The sequence below is a fragment of the Leucoraja erinacea genome, chromosome 18 (assembly GCF_028641065.1).
Source record: "Leucoraja erinacea ecotype New England chromosome 18, Leri_hhj_1, whole genome shotgun sequence".
NCBI lineage: Eukaryota > Metazoa > Chordata > Chondrichthyes > Rajiformes > Rajidae > Leucoraja > Leucoraja erinaceus.
Window position 1 is genome coordinate 32,154,032 of NC_073394.1, and position 21,085 is coordinate 32,175,116.

A 21,085-nucleotide genomic window follows, 5' to 3' on the forward strand; every position below is an offset into this window, starting at 1 on the left:
CATTCCCTCCACAACTCATTTGTTTACTCATCCTTTCCCACCCAACCCACCTCTTCCCCAGGTTCCACACAGGGGATGTAGCACCTGTCCATATACCTCCTCCCTCACATCCATCCAGGGACTCCAGCAGTCCTTCCAGGTGAGAGAAAGGCTCGCAAGCACCTCTTCTAACTTCATCCACATGTTCCAGATGTGGTGAGACCAAGCAAAGACTAGGCAACCATTTACTGAACACCTGTGCTTTGCCGCCAAGGCCCGCTGGATCTCTATTCAATTTCCCTTCCCATACTGACCTTATGGTAAATTACAACCTTACGGTATGTACATTAAGTTCTCCAATTTTTAGTAATTATCCTACAAACACCATCCCTCTGTTTTCCCCCCTTCCTTCCCTACGCCCCATCTGGATTTGCACCTATTATCTCTTCCCCTTCCCTGTGTCCCATTCCACCTATATTCCTTCCTTTGGATTCACAATTCGCTTAATGTTATGAGTCCAAGCTATGATTGTCTTTATGTCCTTATTTCAGTCTTTTATAGGCCCATTCAATCAATGCAATTTATTTCTGTATCATTTTGATAGAGGTGGGTATTATCGTCACATTTTAAAGACACTTGGACAGGTACCAGATAGATTGGGAGGGTGTGGGTCACATGCAGGCAAGTGATACTGGCTTGAGTTGTGCAACTTGGTTGGCATGGTCAAGTTGGGCCGAAGATCCTGTTTCTGTGGATGGACACAAAATGCCAGATTAACTCAGTGGGACATATAGCATCTGTGGGGAGAAGGAATGGGTGATGTTATAGGCCAGGACCCTTCTTCAAACTAAGTCAGGGGAGAAGGAAACTGGAGATAAGGAAGGGTGCACAGAGAATGTAAGGTGTGAAAATTACAGATCAAATTAGATAATAATCAACAAAATGTAGAATGGTTCATTGTTGGCTGAGGGGTAGGTGACAAGGAGGCATACAATTAATCAGGAGGACAGTGAAACTAGTTGGAGAACTAGGGTGGGGGAGGGACGGAGAGAGAGGGAAAGCAAAGGTTAATTGAAGTTAGAGAAATTAATATTCGTACCGCCGGGTTTTAAGAGTTACTGTTTCTGTGTTGTAAAACTCTATCTTAGAAAATAGGTGCAGAAGTAGGCCATTCGGCCCTTCAAGCCAGTACCGCCATTCAATATGGTCATGGCTGATCACCCAGTACCCCGTTCCTGCATTCTCCCCATATCTCTTGATTCCTTTAGCCCTAAGAGCTATATCTAACTCTCTCTTGAAAACATCCAGTGTATTGACCTCCACTGCCATCTTGTTCCAACTGTGGGTTTTAGATAATTGTTACCTCCATCATTTCCACTGTACCTGATCCCCACCATTCTCTCTGGTCTCTGTGCCTTCATTTCCCTCTCTCTGTAGCTGTAAAATGTGCCCCTCTCTTCACTTTGCCCGTTCTGAGGAAGGCTCCTTCACTCTGGTTCTCGCCCCAGGGATGCTGCCTGACCTGCTGCGCATTTCTAAAGTGATTTTTGTCTCTCGGGTTAAAGTACATTGGTTAAGGTCAGGGTGAAAGATGGTGCAGAACTAAAAAGTCCACTAGGCAAGGGGAGACTCTACAAAGATGCAGTGTCTTGTCTGCATCTGCTGACTACAACTCCCAGACTGCCACGGGCGCTCTGGGCCTGCGCCTGCGCGCGGCGGTCACGTGAGGCGGTCAAGATGGCGGCGGTCAGAGCTGAGCCGTTGCAGCTGCTGTTGAAGGTAAAGGATGGGGACGGGGGCTCGTGCACGGGACCGGCCTGGACCGGCCTGGGGCTCGTGCACTGCACGGGACCGGCCTGGGGGTTATCCCTTTATCGTTCGCCGTGTGTTCGCACATAAATAACATTGGGGGAGCTGCTCGGGCAGCTTCTATGGGGAGAAGATTAGAATCAAAGGACCTTTCAGCCCAAGGAACCTACACCAGAACTAAGAAACGGCAAAGCCAACGTGTTTTCAGCTGAAGAGTGGGTTGAATGAATAGAGGAATATCTGTGAAAGGGTATAGGCCGAAGTTGTCAGGTAATAATTATTGTATAAACTAGCAGTTAGAGGCAGTGGAATGAGGAAGAAGAGAAACCAAGTGTGAAGAGGGGGAGATGTGGGCTTAAATATATTCAGTATTAATTATTCAGAGATTCATTATGTCCAAATGGAAGATGAGGTGCAGATTGGGCAATGGTGAGGATTAGAAACATAGAAACATAGAAATTAGGTGCAGGAGTAGGCCATTCGGCCCTTCGAGCCTGCACCGCCATTCAATATGATCATGGCTGATCATCCAACTCAGTATCCCGTACCTGCCTTCTCTCCATACCCCCTGATCCCCTTAGCCACAAGGGCCACATCTAACTCCCTCTTAAATATAGCCAATGAACTGGCCTCAACTACCCTCTGTGGCAGAGAATTCCAGAGATTCACCACTCTCTGTGTGAAAATTGCAGGTCAGAGTGGGAGAGAGGCAGGAATTCCAGTGCTGGGTGATAGGAAGACTAGGATTGCCTGAATGATTGTGGGTGGATGTTCTGCAAAGTGGCCACCCAATCTGCTGTTTCAAAACAACACTGTGATGGATAAAATCTAGATCATGCAGCATCTAGGGAAGGAATGGCCAGGTGATGATTTGGGTTGAGAAACTTCTCAAGATATCAGTATCTGCAGTTTCTTGTATCCCCACCCAATCTGGTTCCTCCTCTTGAGGAAACTATGTTGTGGACGTTGATAGTGATAGGCTGAATTTGAGCCAGTCCAAGTAAATTACACGTGCTGTAGAGTTCTGGTCTGTACCCTGTCATAGATGCTCTATATTCCTCCCCTTTTCAGCTATTTAAAACATACTTGTTTTCTCACTTTGAATTCTGATGAAGAGTTCAAAATCTGAAATGCTAACTTTGATTCCCTTACCATGATGATGCCTGACCAGCTGTATGCCCCAACATTTTTCTTTTTTCTTTTTAATTTTCACCATCTGCATTTCTTAATAAGTTTCATTTATTTCGAATCTTGTGGTAAAAGATAGGTAGATCTGCTGTCTCCTTTGACTCCACTCCATCTTTTCCCAAATCTTACTCATCCTTGATTTCTTTGTGCAAGCGTTTTAACTTATTTCAGCCTCTAATAGTAATGGTTCGCACCCACAGCCCTGTGGGGATAAGATTCACAACTCTTTGAAGGATATTTCTCCTCCTCTCATCCTTGAATACTTGTGGTTCTTCTGTGTGAAACTATACTATTAAGTTAGTGCTGAAAACTAGTTATGACTGACCAAGGCTTTCTTGTCACTTTTTTCAGTTGTACTTTTATTGCTTGAGCTAGGAGACTGCAGTTTAAACTTGACCTCACAAACTAGAGCATGTAATCTAGAGGCTATAGTCTATCGCTGAATAAATGCTGCACCATTGTCCATAAAGTAACCTGTCAGAGACCATTAAATCAGTATTTGCCCTCTGGGGTGGTTGTATTTTCACATTCTGAGGATTGTTTATCCCTCAAATAGCATTGTTAAAAGTAAGAAAATAGAAATGAGAAATTGCCAGATGCTCGTTTACACAACGGGGTACAAAATGCCAGATGAGACATTGAACGGGCTAGAGGCAGGAAAAATGTTCCCGATGTTTGGGGGATTCCAGAACCAGAGGTCACAGTTTAAGAATAAGGAGTAGGTCATTTAGGACTGATATGAGGAAAAACTTCTTCACCCAGAGTTGTGAATCTGGAATTCTCTGCCATAGAAGGCAGTGGAGATCAATTCGCTGTATGTTTTCAAGAGTGAGTTAGATTTAGCTGTTGGGGCTAAAGAAATCAATAGATGGGGGGGGGGGGGGGGGGGGGGGGGGGGGGGGGGGGGGGGGGGGGAAAGCAGGTACGGGGTACTGATTTTAGATGATCAGCCAAGATCATATTGAATGGCGGTGCTGGCTTGACGGGCCAAATGGCCTACTCCTGCACCTATTTTTCTATGTTTCTAATTTAGCAGGTCAGGCTGCTTCTCTGGAAAAGTGGCCTGACCTGAAATGTCACCTATCCATTTTGTGCAGAGATGCTGCCTGACCCACTGAGTTACTCCAGCTATGTCCATTATTAAATGTAACTTTAGTTTGGTCACGATAATTGTTGCTGGCATGTGTTCCCATTTTATAAATCTGGCAACTCTTTAAGCCACATTTACAATGAATGCTTAAATACCAATCCCCACCCCCAAAGTCCAAAAAGCATTTCCACCATCTCATACAGCACAGAGACAGGCCATTTGGCCAAACTCATCAATGCCATTCAAGCTAGTCCCATTATTATTATTATTATTTTTTTTTTTTGCCCCAAAAAGCAATGAAGAGCAAAAAATTAACAATTAAAATTGCTAGATCACAGCCAGAATAACGTGTAGTATTTTGGTTTCCTTACCTAAAAAAGTCTGCAATTGAGGGACTGCAGCAAATATCAAAAAGGGCCACTTTTCAACATAATTGTATAAGGGGTAAGAGCGTTGTAAAAACAAGCCTGAAGGCTTTGTGTCTCAATGCAAGGAGTATTCGTAATAAGGTGGATGAGTTGAACGTGCAGATAGCCATTAATGATTATGATATAGTTGGGATCACGGAGACATGGCTCCAGGGTGACCAAGGCTGGGAGCTGAACATCCAGGGATATTCAATATTCAGGAGGGATAGAGAGAAAGGAAAAGGAGGTGGGGTAGCGTTGCTGGTTAGAGAGGAGATTAATGCAATGGAAAGGAAGGACATTAGTTTGGAGGATGTGGAATCGGTATGGGTAGAGCTGCGAAACACTAAGGGGCAGAAAACGCTGGTGGGTGTTGTGTACAGGCCACCTAACAGTAGTAGTGAAGTTGGAGATGGTATCAAACAGGAAATTAGAAATGCGTGCGACAAAGGCAAAACAGTTATAATGGGTGACTTCAATCTACATATAGATTGGGTGAATCAAATTGGCAGGGGTGCTGAGGAAGAGGATTTCTTGGAATGTATGCGGGATAGTTATCTAAATCAACATGTAGAGGAACCAACGAGAGAGCAGGCTATTTTAGACTGGGTATTGAGTAATGAGGAAGGGTTAGTTAGCAGTCTTGTTGTACATGCCCCCTTGGGCAAGAGTGACCATAATATGGTTGAGTTCTTCATTAGGATGGAAAGTGACATTGTTAATTCAGAAACAATGGTTCTGAACTTAAAGAAAGGTAACTTTGAGGGTATGAGACGTGAATTGGCCAAGATTGACTGGCAATTAATTCTAAAAGGGTTGACGGTGGATATGCAATGGAAGACATTTAAAGACTGCATGGATGAACTACAAAAATTGTTCATCCCAGTTTGGCAAAAGAATAAATCAGGGAAGGTAATGCATCCGTGGATAACAAGGGAAATCAGGGATAGTATCAAAGCGAAGGATGATGCGTACAAATTAGCCAGAAAAAGCAGCATACCAGAGGACTGGGAGAAATTCAGAGACCAGCAGAGGAGGACAAAGGGCTTAATTAGGAAAGGAAAAATAGATTATGAAAGAAAACTGGCAGGGAACATAAAAACTGACTGCAAACGTTTTTATAGATATGTGAAAAGAAAGAGATTATTTAAAACAAATGTAGGTCCCTTGCAGTCCGAAACAGGTGAGTTGATCATGGGGAACAAGGATATGGCGGACCAATTGAATAACTACTTTGGTTCCGTCTTCACTAAGGAAGTCATAAATAATCTGCCGGAAATAGCAGGGGACCGCGGGTCAAAGGAGTTGGAGGAATTGAGTGAAATCCAGGTTAGTCGGGAAGTGGTGTTGGGTAAATTGAATGGATTAAAGGCCGATAAATCCCCAGGGCCAGATAGGCTGCATCCCAGAGTACTTAAGGAAGTAGCTCCAGAAATAGTGGATGCATTAGCAATAATCTTTCAAAACTCTTTAGATTCTGGAGTAGTTCCTGAGGATTGGCGGGTAGCAAACGTAACCCCACTTTTTAAGAAGGGAGGGAGAGAGAAAACGGGGGATTACAGACCAGTTAGTCTAACATCGGTAGTGGGGAAACTGCTAGAGTCAGTTATTAAAGATGGGATAGCAGCACATTTGGAAAGTGGTGAAATTATTGGACAAAGTCAGCATGGATTTACGAAAGGTAAATCATGTCTGACAAATCTTATAGAATTTTTTGAGGATGTAACTAGTAGCGTGGATAGGGGAGCACCAGTGGATGTGGTGTATCTGGACTTCCAGAAGGCTTTCGACAAGGTCCCACATAAGAGATTAGTATACAAACTTAAAGCACACGGCATTGGGGGTTCAGTATTGATGTGGATAGAGAACTGGCTGGCAAACAGGAAGCAAAGAGTAGGAGTAAACGAGTCCTTTTCACAATGGCGGGCAGTGACTAGTGGGGTACCGCAAGGCTTAGTGCTGGGACCCCAGCTATTTACAATATATATTAATGACCTGGATGAGGGAATTGAAGGCAATATCTCCAAGTTTGCGGATGACACTAAGCTGGGGGGCAGTGTTAGCTGTGAGGAGGATGCTAGGAGACTGCAAGGTGACTTGGATAGGCTGGGTGTGGGCAAATGTTTGGCAGATGCAGTATAATGTGGATAAATGTGAGGTTATCCATTTTGGTGGCAAAAACAGGAAAGCAGACTATTATCTAAATGGTGGCCGATTAGGAAAAGGGGAGATGCAGCGAGACCTGGGTGTCATGGTACACCAGTCATTGAAAGTAGGCATGCAGGTGCAGCAGGCAGTGAAGAAAGCAAATGGTATGTTAGCTTTCATAGCAAAAGGATTTGAGTATAGGAGCAGGGAGGTTCTACTGCAGTTGTACAGAGTCTTGGTGAGACCACACCTGGAGTATTGCGTACAGTTTTGGTCTCCAAATCTGAGGAAGGACATTATTGCCATAGAGGGAAGTACAGAGAAGGTTCACCAGACTGATTCCTGGGATGTCAGGACTGTCTTATGAAGAAAGACTGGATAGACTTGGTTTATACTCTCTAGAATTTAGGAGATTGAGAGGGGATCTTATAGAAACTTACAAAATTCTTAAGGGGTTGGACAGGCTAGATGCAGGAAGATTGTTCCCGATATTGGGGAAGTCCAGGACAAGGGGTCACAGCTTAAGGATAAGGGGGAAATCCTTTAAAACCGAGATGAGAAAAACTTTTTTCACACAGAGAGTGGTGAATCTCTGGAACTCTCTGCCACAGAGGGTAGTTGAAGCCAGTTCATTGGCTATATTTAAGAGGGAGTTAGATGTGGCCCTTGTGGCTAAGGGGATCAGAGGGTATGGAGAGAAGGCAGGTACGGGATACTGAGTTGGATGATCAGCCATGATCATATTGAATGGCGGTGCAGGCTCGAAGGGCCGAATGGCCTACTCCTGCACCTAATTTCTATGTTTCTATTTACCAGTTGGTTCTGAGATGGCACATCCATCATATGAGGAGATTAAGCTAGGTCTCTGTTCTCAAACACTTGGATGAATGAGAGCTAATTGAAATTAAAATCTAAGGACTGTTTAACGGAAAATATGAGGATGTTTTCCTTGGCTGAAGAGTCTGGAACAAATAATACAATTTAAAATACATTAGTACACTCTTAGGACTAAAATGTGAAATGTCTTAGCACGGAGTATGAATCTTTGGAATTGTGCTCTAGGGGGCCGTGGAGATTCAGTCGTTGATTTAGTTCAAAACTGAGAATGTTGAATTTTCTTTTTGAAATTAAGAAACTGAGGGATATGGGGAAAAGTGCAGGGAAATGGTCTTAAAGTGGAATGTCAGCTGTGATTGTGTTGGATGGTGGGGCAGGTGTGAGGGGCTGAATGGTCTACTCCTGCTCGATTTTCTTGTGTTCCAAACTGGAGAAGTACTTTGATTAATGATCAATATTGGTAGAGGTGAGGCACTGAGTCAAAACCATTAGCGAATGAGAAAACGAACATGAATCTTTTTAGTTAACTGTTTCCAGTTTTTTGTCTGCGGTACCTTATTGTGTATTTGTTGGTTTGTATTTCCTTGCATGGCAATATCTACCACTCTGCTAATGCACTTTGGCTGTATAAATACTTGGATCTCATCAAAATGGGGAAGGTGAATAAGCAAAATTGTCAATCCTAAAACAATTCAGGATTTTTGCCTCCAAGGTTATGTCTTAAAAAATGTTCTAGTCTTATTCTAATTTAGAGATTTGTCTAATCTATGTTTTTATAAGACTAGTTTCCGTGATCTAATTGAAGGAATTCATAGAAACACAATCTTTTGGAGATTGAAGAGATTACGTATACTGGAATTGTGAGAAAATAGTGAACTGAAGGGTTAGGCAGCATCTGTGGAGCAAAATAGACAGTCATTGTTTTGGGTTGGGGTCCTTCTTCAGAGTTCAGACTGAGGAAGTGTCCTCACCAAAACATTGTCTCTCCATTTCCTTCCACAAATCACGCCAGATCTACTGAGTTCCTCCATCACTTACGGTTTTTTTTCACAATACCCCTTTCATTGGCAAGACGTCCAACCATCTTTGGTAGCCCTGACCAATAATTCCTAGTGAAATAAAGGAAAGACAATGAGTCTCCCAAATTTACATTCTTGCCTTGAGAGACTTCTGTTTGGTACACATGGGACAACCCTGTGCATATATTCAGTACTCGAGAGGCTCTCTGCCTATATGTTCTTTAACTTGAAATCTTTTGTTTCGTAGCAAGATTCTTGGTGCTTTGTCTGCTTGGTAAAGGAAATAATAAACTATCATTTAAGGTAGGAATTTAGTTCAAATGTAAACAATTCAAATGGAGTTCCCACAGCATGTTGCGAAATGTTAGATAGCATCTCCTATATGGTAGGTCCAGTTATCCACCCATTTGGATGTTTCCTCCACCTTAGTTGGTCTGCTCTCTCTGGTTACAAACTTGCATCTAACCTTCCTTTTCTCTGTCAAATCATTCCACACACATAGTTTCCTAACTTTTGACCACCGTTCTCTCCTACAACTCTTCTTTGAGTCCCACTTTCTGCTGTGATGAAGAGGCCATGCCTTTTACTCACTTCTGTGGCTGCGTGCTCAGTTGTGACTGAGTTGAAACCTGTTTGACCCGCAGTTGGAATTTAAACTGTAGGACGTGTCATCGAAACAAGGTGTTTTTTTTTCTCTCTATTGATGTTCATCTCTCCTCCAGCTGCTGACCCAAGTATCTTGCTATTTTGGCTAGACTGAGGATTCCAGTGCTTTCTGATCACAACCACAGTGCTTTGCCCATTAGTTTATCATATTTCCCCAGACAATTGACTGCAGCCCCTCCACGGAGTCAAGTTTAAATTCATTGTGCTTAACCATATCATGTCATCCAATATTATTTCTGATTACCCTGTTAATGAAATTTGATCAAATGTAGGATTTTGGAGATTGAATTACTGTCTTTCAGGCTTCCTCTAAGGATGTGGTGAGGCATTTATGTCGAGAATGTTTTTCCTCTGCAGCCCCCAATTCATCTCTGTTGATTGATAATGCTGTCACCAATTTATCAATTACTTCTGAGGAGGCACAGCAGGTAAGAAAAACCTGAAAGCAAGTGTATTTTGCTTAACGTTTAATATACCGATAGCATTGCCTGTGTCAGCGAAGGAATTATTTTTTGTATGATTTGGAGAGTGAGAATGTAATGATAATGTTGTGAAGCAGTGCATAAGAAGGTTAAAGGTTGGTTATGGATGAGCTTTTTAAGGAGACTGGGGGATGATAATTCATAGATTAGATCTTATGTTTCATAATTGTGGGGATGGATAATTCCAACCTCGTGTTGGAGCCAGCTGGAGAAGTTGAGTTGTCAGGACAGTTATAGAAATGGAGGAAAGGGAACATAAGGTTGTTCTTGAGATTGCTTCTGAGGACAAATGGGATTAGTGTAGATGGGCAAAAAGGACAGCATGGATGTGGTTGGGTTTGAAGGAGCCATTCTGCAGCCGACTTCAGACTAAAAGTCACACGAATGGGAAACAAAAGATATTGGCCTTGTCTGAGTTTTCCATGATTCTTGAATTATCCTGGCTTGATTGCTGATTTGTCCCTCATTACTGCTATTGTTTGGTGACCTGCAGACAACTTTCACAATGCTAATGCACTTTGCTTGGTTTAGTTTAGTTTAGCGCCGACCAACGATCTCTGTACGCTGGCTTTATCCTACACTAGGGATAATTTATAATTTTTACCAAAGCCAATTAACCTGCAAACCTGTACATCTTTCGCATGTGGGAGGAAACCGGAGCATCCAGGGAAAACCTACATGGTTATGGGGAGAATGTACAAATTCCGTACTGACAGCACCTGTAGTCAGGATTGAACCCGGGTCTCTGGTGTTGTGAGGCAGCAACTCTACCGCTGTTTGAGTTTCATCCAAATTTAATTTTCCCACATTATTTTCTGAATTAAAACCCTTTCTCTCATGAAAAACCTTTTTCATTTTTGCCCCTTCAAAGATGAAATATTCTGGGATATATCCTCCTTGGTTACTTTAGTCTTAGTAACGGCTTTTAGTTCATACCCACTTATTGCTATTTGTGCAATTAATTTATCTGCTGTGTAACAATACGGGTTGGCAGTGTTGATTTTTCAAAAGGCAGTCGAAGTCTTGCACAAACGGCCGGTTAGCTAAGTTGTCACGGATTTAAAGGGCAGCAGCAACATGGAAATAAAAGTGGCTGAAAGGCAGAAAGCTGAGAGGAATGGTATATGGGAGTTTTTCCGACAGAACATAGCAGGCACTGGTGTTCCAGGGATTGCTGCTGAGATCACTGCTTTCTTTGTGTATTAATAGTTTATATGGTGTAAGTTTTGAAATTCATAGATTATTGCTAAACTTGTAGTGTGGCAGGCAGCAAGGAGTATAATAACACTGCAAAACAGAATGGGTGAATGTGCAGACATTTAATATTGTGATGTATGAACTGATGCACTTTGTCAGAAGAAAATAAGGGGCTAAATGGCATATTTCTGCAGGGACAGAGGGTCCTGGGTGTATATATGTGAACAATAATTGAATGTGATGGCTCGTGTTGAGAGAGTGCTTAGTAGTATGGATAGGATTCTGGGATTCATAATTGGATGTATAACAGTACAAAAGTGCAGAGGTTTGCTGAACCTTTATAAAATACAACAATTGGGATGTCATGCTCTACCCCATTCATCTAATTTTAGAAAGGTTGTGATAGTACTACAGAGGATGCTGAAAATATTTAATGGAATGGTTCCAAGGAAAGAGTGCCAGTTTTAAAGTCAGATTGAAGAAGCTGGGGGGTTGCCGGAGATGTGATAATATTGTATAGAATGATGGTTGAGGGGAGGGATCCTGTTAGCCAGGTCAGCAAGTTTGCAGATGATACAAAAGTGGGTGGTTTTGTAGATAGTGAAGATGGTTGTGAAAAGTTGAAGCAGGATATTGATCGATTGGCCAGGCGGTTGAGGAATGGTTTCATTTAATACGGAGAAATGCGAGGTGTTACATTTTGGAAAATCTCATATGGGCAGGACCTACACAGTGAATGGTGGGGCTCTGGGGAGTGTTGTAGAGCAGAGGGATCTAGGAGTGCAGGTGCATGGTTCCTTGAAGGTGGAGGCGCAGGTAGTTTTGAAATTTTCACAATATGCCAAAAGGCTTTTGGCGCATTGGCCTTCACCAGTCAGAGTATTGAGTATAGAAGTTGGGAGGTCATGTTGCAGCTGTATAAGATTCAATTTTCAGATTCAATTTTAATTGTCATTGTCAGTGTACAGTACAGAGACAACGAAATGCATTTAAGACGTTAGTGAGGTCGTATTTAGAGTATTGTGTTCAGTTCTGGACACCATGTTATAGGAACGATGTTGTCAAGCTGGAAAGGGTACAGAGAAGATTTACGAGGATGTTGCCAGGACTAGAGGGTTTGAGTTATAGGGAGAGGTTGAACAGGCTGGGACTCCATTCCTTGGAGTGCAGGAGGATGAGGGGTGATTTTATAGAGGTGTATAAAATCATGAGAGGAATAGATAGTGTAGATCAGGGGTTCCCAACCTTTTTGTCCTGTTTACCCCGGCAACTCTAATAGCATGTAACAATGTTATATCACTTATTTATGAACAACTAATGATGAACAGATACTGGTATACCAGAACCAAACACACCAAATCAATGAGAAAAAAATATGTACTATTCCAGAATCAACAAATTTACCCCCTGTTTAGGCAAAATTTACCCCCCCCCCCCGAGGGTAAATTTATTCAAGGTTGGGAACCCTTGGGGTAGATGCATAGTCGTTTGTCCAGAGTAGGTGAATCAAGGAACAGTGGACATGGGTAAAGGGGAAAAGATTTAATAGGAATCTGAAGGGTGACTTTTGCACACAAAGTGCTGGGTGTATGGAACAAGCTGCCAGAAGACGTAGCTGAGGCAGGGACTATCCCAACCTTTAAGAAACAGTTGGGCAAGTACATGGATAGGAAGGTTTGGGGGGATATGGATCAAATGTGAGCAGGTGGGATTAGTGTAGCTGGGACACATTGGTCAGTGTAGGCATGTTGGGCTGAAGGGCCTGTTTCTGCACTGTATCTGTATGACACTGACAAAGAGCCATAGATTTTAAATTTGGAGCAAAAGATCCAAGGAATGCTCCAGGATAAACCTTTTAAGTAGTAAGTAGTTATGAACTAAAATGGACAGTCTGTGGAAGTGGTGAACAAGTGTACAGTGGAGCACATATTGACTGGTTGAATCATGGCCTGGTTTGGCAATCACGATGCCCAGGAACAAAGCAGATTGCAAAAAGTGGTGAACTCTGCCAAGTCCATCACAGGTACTGACATCCCCACCATCAAAGGGATCTACAGGGATTTTTAAAAAAAAAAAAGACACCCAGCATCGTCAGAGATCCAAACTACCCTGACCACACTCTTATTTCACCCCTGCCATAGGGAAGAAGGTATAGGAGCATGAAAACTGTAACGTCCAGGCTCAGGAGCAGCTTCATCCCTACAATCATCAGGCTATTAAACACTACAGCCTTCATATAAGCCCTGAACTACTTGGAGCATTGTTCTTGGCTTTGTACTATTGTTTATATTTGTGTATATATACTTTGCATTTTTCTTGTTTTTTCATTATGGTGCTTGCAGAGTACTATCTTTGTATATCTGTTGTGCTGGTGCAAGTAAGAGTGTAATTGTTCCATTTCACTACATATGGCAATAAAATGCTCTTGCCTCTTGGAAGTATTCTGATGGGAATTTGATGGGCACCTCATGGGGAATGAATTGCAGGGCTTGTGTGAAAGTATTGGGGTGAAATGGGATGAATGAATTACCTGCTTCTGGCCATTCCTGCTCCTAGGAATCCAACCCCAGCAGCAAATGTCATGACTTACTAAGGTTTACTGCGGCAGCAAATCATCCAGTCTAGTTTATCCAGTTACCAGGCTAACTGTGTTGGTAGGAGTAGAAGTCAGAATAACTGTTTTAAAAATCTGCAATTTAAGAAAGTATGTGCATTCTGAAGAACGTGGATGTTCTTTTACATGGCTCTCAATTAATATTAATGTGCCGTAAGTATTAGAAAAGTAAGTGGTATATTGAAGTTCATTGTGGAGGTATTGGAGTGTAAGAGTTGAGGGATTTAATGCTGTTATTGGGCCCTCATGAGATCAGATCAAGAGTGCTAAGTCCAGTTTTCGTCTTGAAAGATTCACTAGACTTTTCCTGGGATGCAGGGATTTTCCTCTAGAGATTTACTACATTGGGTCGTATTTATCGTGGAGTACGTTAAATGAAAGGTGATCACATACCACAATTGTAAGGGACAGGATAGATAATGGGTTGTTTTCCCTGACTGAAAAGTGTAGAATTATTTGCCACATTCAAAATGTGGGCTGTTCAGGACTAAAGGTAACGTATTCTCTCAAATGTTGTGAATATTTAAAATTGGTAGTTGGTATTATTGTTCAAGTGATGTAAAGAGAACTTTACTACCGTCTGATGTAAAGAATACTTTGCTTGTGCTATCGGTAGACAGAGGAAAAAATAAATCCGAGAAACATTACTGCTGTTACATATCCTTTCTCTCCATAGTTGATTGGCTCCCTTCACTGTTTCACACGGCAAGTTGTATTCCAAGGACTGACTTCAGCTGAAGAGATTTTCCCACTCTTTCCAGATAATTTCCATCAAAACCTGAAAAATCTGTTAACTAAAATAATTCTTGAAAATGTGTAAGTGTTTTATTCTCTTGTTTCAATGGAAAATGTTGCTGTCAGTTTTGTTGCAATTGAAATCATTCATTTTGGTAGGCTTAAATTAAAAGCACACATGTATTGAAATTGATGCATCAATTCAAATCCTCCTATAGTTTAATTTCTTCAAATCAATATGTTTTATAGCCGGGACTTGGCAGAGGTTGTAAGTGCAATATGATTTTTAAATAGTTAAAGGCATTTTAAAAAGACTAATAGACAGATCAGTTCTGTTGTTAAAACAAACTAAAAGTGATGACTCTGTTTCTTTCTTGTATCATCTGTGAACTGAATGTCAGATCCCTCATGAAAGCTTTTCAGATTTGTGATTCAGTTTGAATAATGAGCTGTTAAATTAACGTGATTTGTTAGCAAATGGAGACTGTAGAAGTCATTAATCTATTTAAGTAAGCATTGTTGAGGGATGTTGAGACTTCATGCTGGCAAGACAGTTTCTGCTTCTTAACATGCCAGTCCAGAAAAATGTAGATTTTACTCAACGTATCTTGTCTTATAATCAGCTTTATATGTTGCCTCTAGATTTGACTTTTTCACTCTTGTAGCTTCTCATTATTGTACCTATTGAAAACTGAGCTCGTATCCCAACTGTTACCATCCTATTTATCCACTACCGAACTACATCAAGTATTAGTAGGCCCCCCTCGTTCATGACTGACCATGGGTGATGCATCCTGGTCGGATGCAAGCCTATGCGATGTTATGTGGAGGACAGGCTGTTGTCCATGCAGCACGTCCCCCCTTTCCATGTCGCGGGGGGGGTGTCCGACTCCGGATTTTCTTGAGGTTTACTCATGGAGCCCTTTCCATGACTGGATATGGCCACAAAGGAGGTGTTAAATCCGAGATTTCCCTCTCCTAGATGGACTGCCTTCCCCGGCTGACAAGCCCCATCTGCCCGAGACTCGTGGGGGTGGGAGCATCTATCTTCCCGTGCAGGTTTATAGCACCTGCCCACTGCCCATCAAGTACATTTTAAGCAATACCTAGATTATAAACAATCATGTCTTTAGTTCCAACCCTCCTGGATCTTGCTCTACGCTTTGTGATCTCCAGCCATCTGCAGTGGAAATTCTACATTTCTCGGAAGTCTTGCTCATCATGGTTGACCCTTGTGCTTTCAGCTATCGTGGTTTTAGATTTATAGAATTGTACAGCATAAAATTGTTTCGGCTTACCACATCTAATCTGACAATTTTGCCCATCAACTGAGCGGATCTCACTCCTTTTCTGAACCTTGTGCTCTCTTTCTCTCTAAGACCCTCTTAGTCACCCTCTAAATTGCTTTTTATGGTTTGGTCTAAATTTTGTTTGATAACACGAGTGCAAATATTTTCGGAGTTTTCACTCGGTTAACTTGTTTTTTATAAGGCATTAAAGTGGCACCTCACGTTGTGAGCATTTGTGAGAGTTGAGTCAGAGTATTGATGTACCCATGCAGATCACAAGAATTAGTGTCCCAGTGAGCCTGCCCAGCTGAAAGAAAATGTGCCATAAAGATGATGCACTGTTTCTTGTGTGCTAAAGTAGTCTGAAATGCTGCTCGCAGATCATGTGCTAACAGTAGGGATTTATCCTCTGAAAATTAATTCCTGATATCTATTTCAGAGCCAGCTGGAGGAGTGAGGCACTTGCAAATCAAAGTAAGTGAAGCTGTTTTGCTTTAATGCATATGTCAGTATAATGTATGAGGGGCATCCAGTGCATGCAATGAAATTCGTGAGACATTAATTTCTTCTCCATAGTTACCATAACATTCATAATGTTGGTTACTTACCCTATAATACTACACATTTTTGTTCTTGTTCTCTCTTAGTTTCCCTGCCCCGTCTCATCGACATGGACTGGAGAGTGGATATCAAAACCTCCTCTGATACCATCAATAGAATGGCCGTGCCTACATGCCTGCTCCAAATGAAGGTATTACTAAATGATTTGTGCTCGTAACATTTTACAACTGCAAAGATATCTGAATATTTTGTAGAACTTTCCTGAGGTACAGCTTTCAAGGCACATTTGGGTCAATTGGCCAACACATTTTCTAGAGGAAATGCTATAAACTGTGTAAATGTGACTTTGCTGTTTAGAACTACTAGGACCTTGTGGCTTCAATCTGCAATCTTTTCGTGTTCTAATCTATAATGCATACCAATTTTGCTCACCTAAGTTTCAAACTAATTGGGACACTAGTTGTACAAGAAGATATTGAGGTGCTTTTTATTTAGTTTTTTGCAACAGAAAATTACAGGCTTTCTCTCGTGTATTAGTCAAGATGAACATCATCCGCAGGCAACAACGAAGCAGCTGTCTATCTGCTGCCTCAGAGCCAGCGATGTACAGATTCTGTCCAGTTTGCTCGTTCCCCTCAGTGACCTTGTACACTTCCACCATATCCTAAAGACTTGTTAGTGGGTTAATTGGCCACTTTAAATTGTCCCTAGTTTGTAGTTGAATGAAAGAACTGTGTATGTGTGGGGTGGTGGAGTTGAAAGCAATGTGGCAGAATACAATTTCTCTGAGGAGATACAGGAGGGGCAGATGTTGGAAACTTGAGCGATTAAAAAAGGTTCTGGAGGAACCCGGCAGGCCAGGCTACATCTGAGCAGGGAGATTTCTCTGAGAGCTAACACTGACTTCTCTGCTTGAAACAGATGTGGAAAAGATTATGTAAGTGAATTCCGATTGAAAAGGAATTGGTAAGAAGCAGATGGTAAGACTTAAAAAAAAATGAAATAAATAGGCACTTAAGAATGATGAGAGTGATGGATAATTTAGATGCAAGCATATTATTTAAAGTGAGTGCACAATTAATAAGATTTTGAGTTAAAAATCATGCACATCATGGGTTTGGGACAACTGCTCTGGAATATTTACTTATTTTCTGGAAAGAGCAAAAATAGGGCCTGGTTAGCAGATGGTGATTATAGAAATAACAAAATGCTGACTTCCCTGTCATTCCAGTTTGTAATTCCTTCCCTAGAGACTGCGCCCAAATGTTGTGGAAAGTCTTGCATTCTTTCTTGAGCCTAAGATCTAATTCAACGCGAATATCACTTCCGATAGACCTGCTCAAGGAAAATTAGAAGCCAGATGAAGCTCTATGCACTGAACTTGATAGGAGCGAGACTAAAGAATGCCAGCAATTTATCGGCTCTAACCCTTCAAGATATGAACATCAGGCATTTTTTTAGACCTCTTGAGCATTCACAGATTTAATAATTCTTGTGTTGGAGACACTGCCTTTAGCTACTAAAATCCTTAATCTTTTATTTCCTTACCCAAATCTCGGTTGCTTTTCTCCTTCAAAACTGTTTAGTCTATTTAAATTAGTTTTTGTCGTCTGCCTAATATAATATAGCTCAAGAATAAAGTTTCTTTGATAACATCCCTGTTTGGTAAAGGCTTTATATACATATGTTTTAATTTTTAAAATGCCTGTGTAAAAATAGCTTTTTTATAGAGGCGTCCTGAGTGATGTGTTTGATATCAGATATGTTGATCAGAATTGGCTTTCATGAAGTGGAGAAAAAAACCACATTGCTTGATATATTTTATCAGGCAATATAAAGCTTGTTAATTACGCACGGTTATTAAATAATATGCCCGATTCCGATGGTTTCCAGAAATCTGTTTGACCTATATCTTGGGGAATGCTGTTGAGATGTGAGCATCTTGTCGTAACCTATCTTTTGATATCCTTAGAAGCTCAGAAGTGTGAATATTATGTGAATGTTGCAGTCTGGATCTGCATTTACTGCAGCCCAATGTCCCCTCTTTTTGCCTGTGCTCATGAGAGTTGTGCCTTTATAATGGATTTAACATCTGCTAAAGAAAAGGGAGGGAAATACAATTTAAGAGAGTGTGGAGCAAAAAAGTCCCGAACTGTTAGTGTGATTACATTAAATTTCTTGGGGAAAACAGAAATAATATGGAGAATTCTATAGTTTGCCTTTTTCCATTCAGTGTTTCTTTGAGGGAAAACGTTGACATGCGTGAGTGGTTTATGAAAATATTACTGGATTTGACCTGTTTGATAGGGATATCAGAGATTACTAAGGGGAAGGTACAACATATTGAAATGAGTTCTAATGTCTGGTGGGTTCAAATAATATTTTAAAGTAGAATAGAATTCTGTTGGCATGGGGACTTTTTATTTGGTTGGGTTAGAAAGAGGTCTCATCCTTGTGTTAACTTTTGCATTCATTCTGAATGAAGTGTTTTGGGGAAACTACTGTCAACTTATTGATAAATAATTACTGAGTCCTGGGATATCTTGCACCCATGAACCATTCCTGTTCTACATGAGACGCATAGAATGTTTCTATAGATGTAATGAAATTCAAGACTTGTATGAGACAGCTGCAACTGCTGATTATCTACATTGCCTCAGGATTACATTTAAAACAATTATCAGATCGTCAAGACCATATTTTCTCTGAGGATGCAGTGTGTGATAGGAATGCCTGCCTGTCAGTTGTACTCAACACTAAATAACCATAGCGGAATCCCAATAGAAGAAATTGCTTCCTATATTTTTAGTGAAATAAATTCAATTAGAGCTCACAATTTCTAATGCGTTAAATCCCAGGTTAAACTCAATTTATTTCCTTAATATCCTTATCTTGTCTGGTCAATCTAACTGATGTGGGTTGTAACAGCAAAATGTAGGCGGTTACAAGTTTAATTTAGAGTTACAGCATGGAAACAGGCCTTTCAGCCCAAGTCCACACTGACCACTGATCCCCATTCACATTAATTCGATGTTATCTCACCTTCTCATCTAATCCCTACTTAGTCGGGATAATTTACAGAGACCGATTAACCTACAAACCTGAGTGTCTTTGGGATGTTTGAGGAAACCAGAGCTCAGAGGAAACTCGCTGTCACAGAGAGAACGTGCAAACTACAAACAGCAACTGAGATCGGGATCAAACCCAGGCCTCTGATGCCATGTGACAGCTGTGCCACCGTGCCGCACAAAATTGATTAGTCTAACACTCACAACAAGCCAAAGAAAATTTCTTGACTATAGTATAATAACTGGGAAAAAATTAATTTAAAAATTTTGGAAAGGCCCTATAACCCCCCACAATTAAAATGTGGATTATGGAAATGTCGGAGACCCTACATCTGGAAAGACTCAGACTTAATGGACAAACAAGAACTTTTTGTTAGAATATGGTCTCCATTCATTGACTATTTGAAGGGGTAGATCGGCTCAGCACGGGAACCTAACTGAAGCTTGAACTCATGATTAGATGAAAAGTTATACTTTATAATTTATGAATCTATCTCCAATGATGTATTATTAGTAAATCATTCCATTCTTTTTTATATCTTGACACTCGTGGGGTTTTTTCTCTCTCTTTCTTACTCTCTATCTATAATTTAAAAAAACTAGAAGCAGAATCAATCCACAATTGATAATATTAATAATGTATGACTGATATACATTAAATGTTTTTATCATAATATTATTAAAAAAAAATAAAAATTGATTATTCGATCTCCCTGTATAAGAAACTGGTGCAGTCTTCTGGTAGGCAAGTTATCAACTGAAAGATTGAAAAGTTATTTAATTATAATCGATCCACTCCATACACTATGTATGGATAAAATAAAGCTGAAAGTATCATGATTGCTTATGATTTGCAACAACTGAAAGTGAGAAGAGCTGTAAATGTACACTTCTAATGGGTGCTTTGTCCTCCATTACAGATTCAGGATGATTCCACCATTTGCCAAGATAAGCCCACTATTTCCACCGTCTCCCTTGAACTGAGTAAAGAAAAACTGGATACGATGTTGGATGGACTTGGTAGGATCCGGGACCAGCTTTCGGCTGTGGCAAATAAATGAAATGTTTACTCGCTGTCTCGGTGACCAAGTATTAGAAACTGGGTAAAAATATATTTGGATCCGAAGGAAGGTTCTTTATCCTGTTTTGTTATGTACAACTTTGTTAATCTTTCACATTGCTTGTGATATCCATTCCCCCCCCCCCCCCCCCCCCCCCCCCCCCCCCCCCCCCCCCCCCCCCCCCCCCCCCCAAGTACTGTAGATGTGATTTCTGTAAATTTCCCAATACTTTCTATCTTTTTTGTATTAAATGACTCTATTTCTGTTTCTTGTCACTTGTTTCATTTGTGTAAAGTGAGCTTGGCAATATTGCAGCTAAAAGCTATGCCTAATGTTTTTTAATCAGTCTTTGCCAGGATGTCGATGCCATTAGGATGTACTATACTGAATTGTTTGCTGGAGGATAATTGAGTCAACCAGATTGGTGGCTCAGAAGTTACACGCAGAGCTGATCCCCTTTCTTGCTGTAACCATTTGATGATTTTTTTTTTTAATTGGGTGTGACAGAAGATATCCTCCTCCGTAAGATGCTAATGACTAGTCCAATTAGTTTCGTTAAAATTAATAAATGTTTAAAAAAATCCTTTATCTGTATTGTTGGAAATTCAAATGTATGTCAGTATCTGGATACTGTTTTGGGGACTCTTAATGATATAGAGTATGGGCCAGTGCCCATTGAGTCTGCACCAATTGTCAAGCACTATTTACTGTAATCCTGTTTTTCCCCACAATTCCCAAATTGTCCACCCCCAGATTCTGTCTCTCGCCCAAGCAAAAGGTGCAATTAACCCATGAACCTTCCTTTCTGCACGTTTTGTGGCTGATTAAAGTATATTTGGGTGCAATGATTGCTGATGAGTTCAGGCGACCTATTATTGTGAAATGTAATATATAACTAGACTAAGTGGGACCCGTTGGGTCCCATGTTCACGTGG

The 21,085-nt window shown here is 41.0% G+C and overlaps 1 protein-coding gene across 2 annotated transcripts; it reads left to right on the forward strand.

Annotated features, from left to right (window-relative positions):
- Nucleotides 1-1,661: 1,661 nt before the first annotated feature.
- commd9 (COMM domain containing 9) lies at nucleotides 1,662-20,188 on the forward strand. 2 transcript variants are annotated; one of them, XM_055649745.1, is made up of 6 exons: nucleotides 1,662-1,758; nucleotides 9,446-9,571; nucleotides 14,113-14,252; nucleotides 15,900-15,934; nucleotides 16,108-16,211; nucleotides 20,010-20,188. In XM_055649745.1, the coding sequence occupies exons 1-6, from the start codon at nucleotides 1,717-1,719 to the stop codon at nucleotides 20,148-20,150; spliced, it is 588 nt and encodes a 195-aa protein (XP_055505720.1). In that variant the 5' UTR covers nucleotides 1,662-1,716; the 3' UTR covers nucleotides 20,151-20,188. The 2 variants fall into 2 exon arrangements, with proteins under 2 accessions (XP_055505720.1, XP_055505721.1); XM_055649746.1 differs by lacking the exon at nucleotides 1,662-1,758 and adding an exon at nucleotides 1,843-2,058 and having other exon boundaries at nucleotides 9,501-9,571.
- The last annotated feature ends 897 nt before the right edge of the window (nucleotides 20,189-21,085 follow it).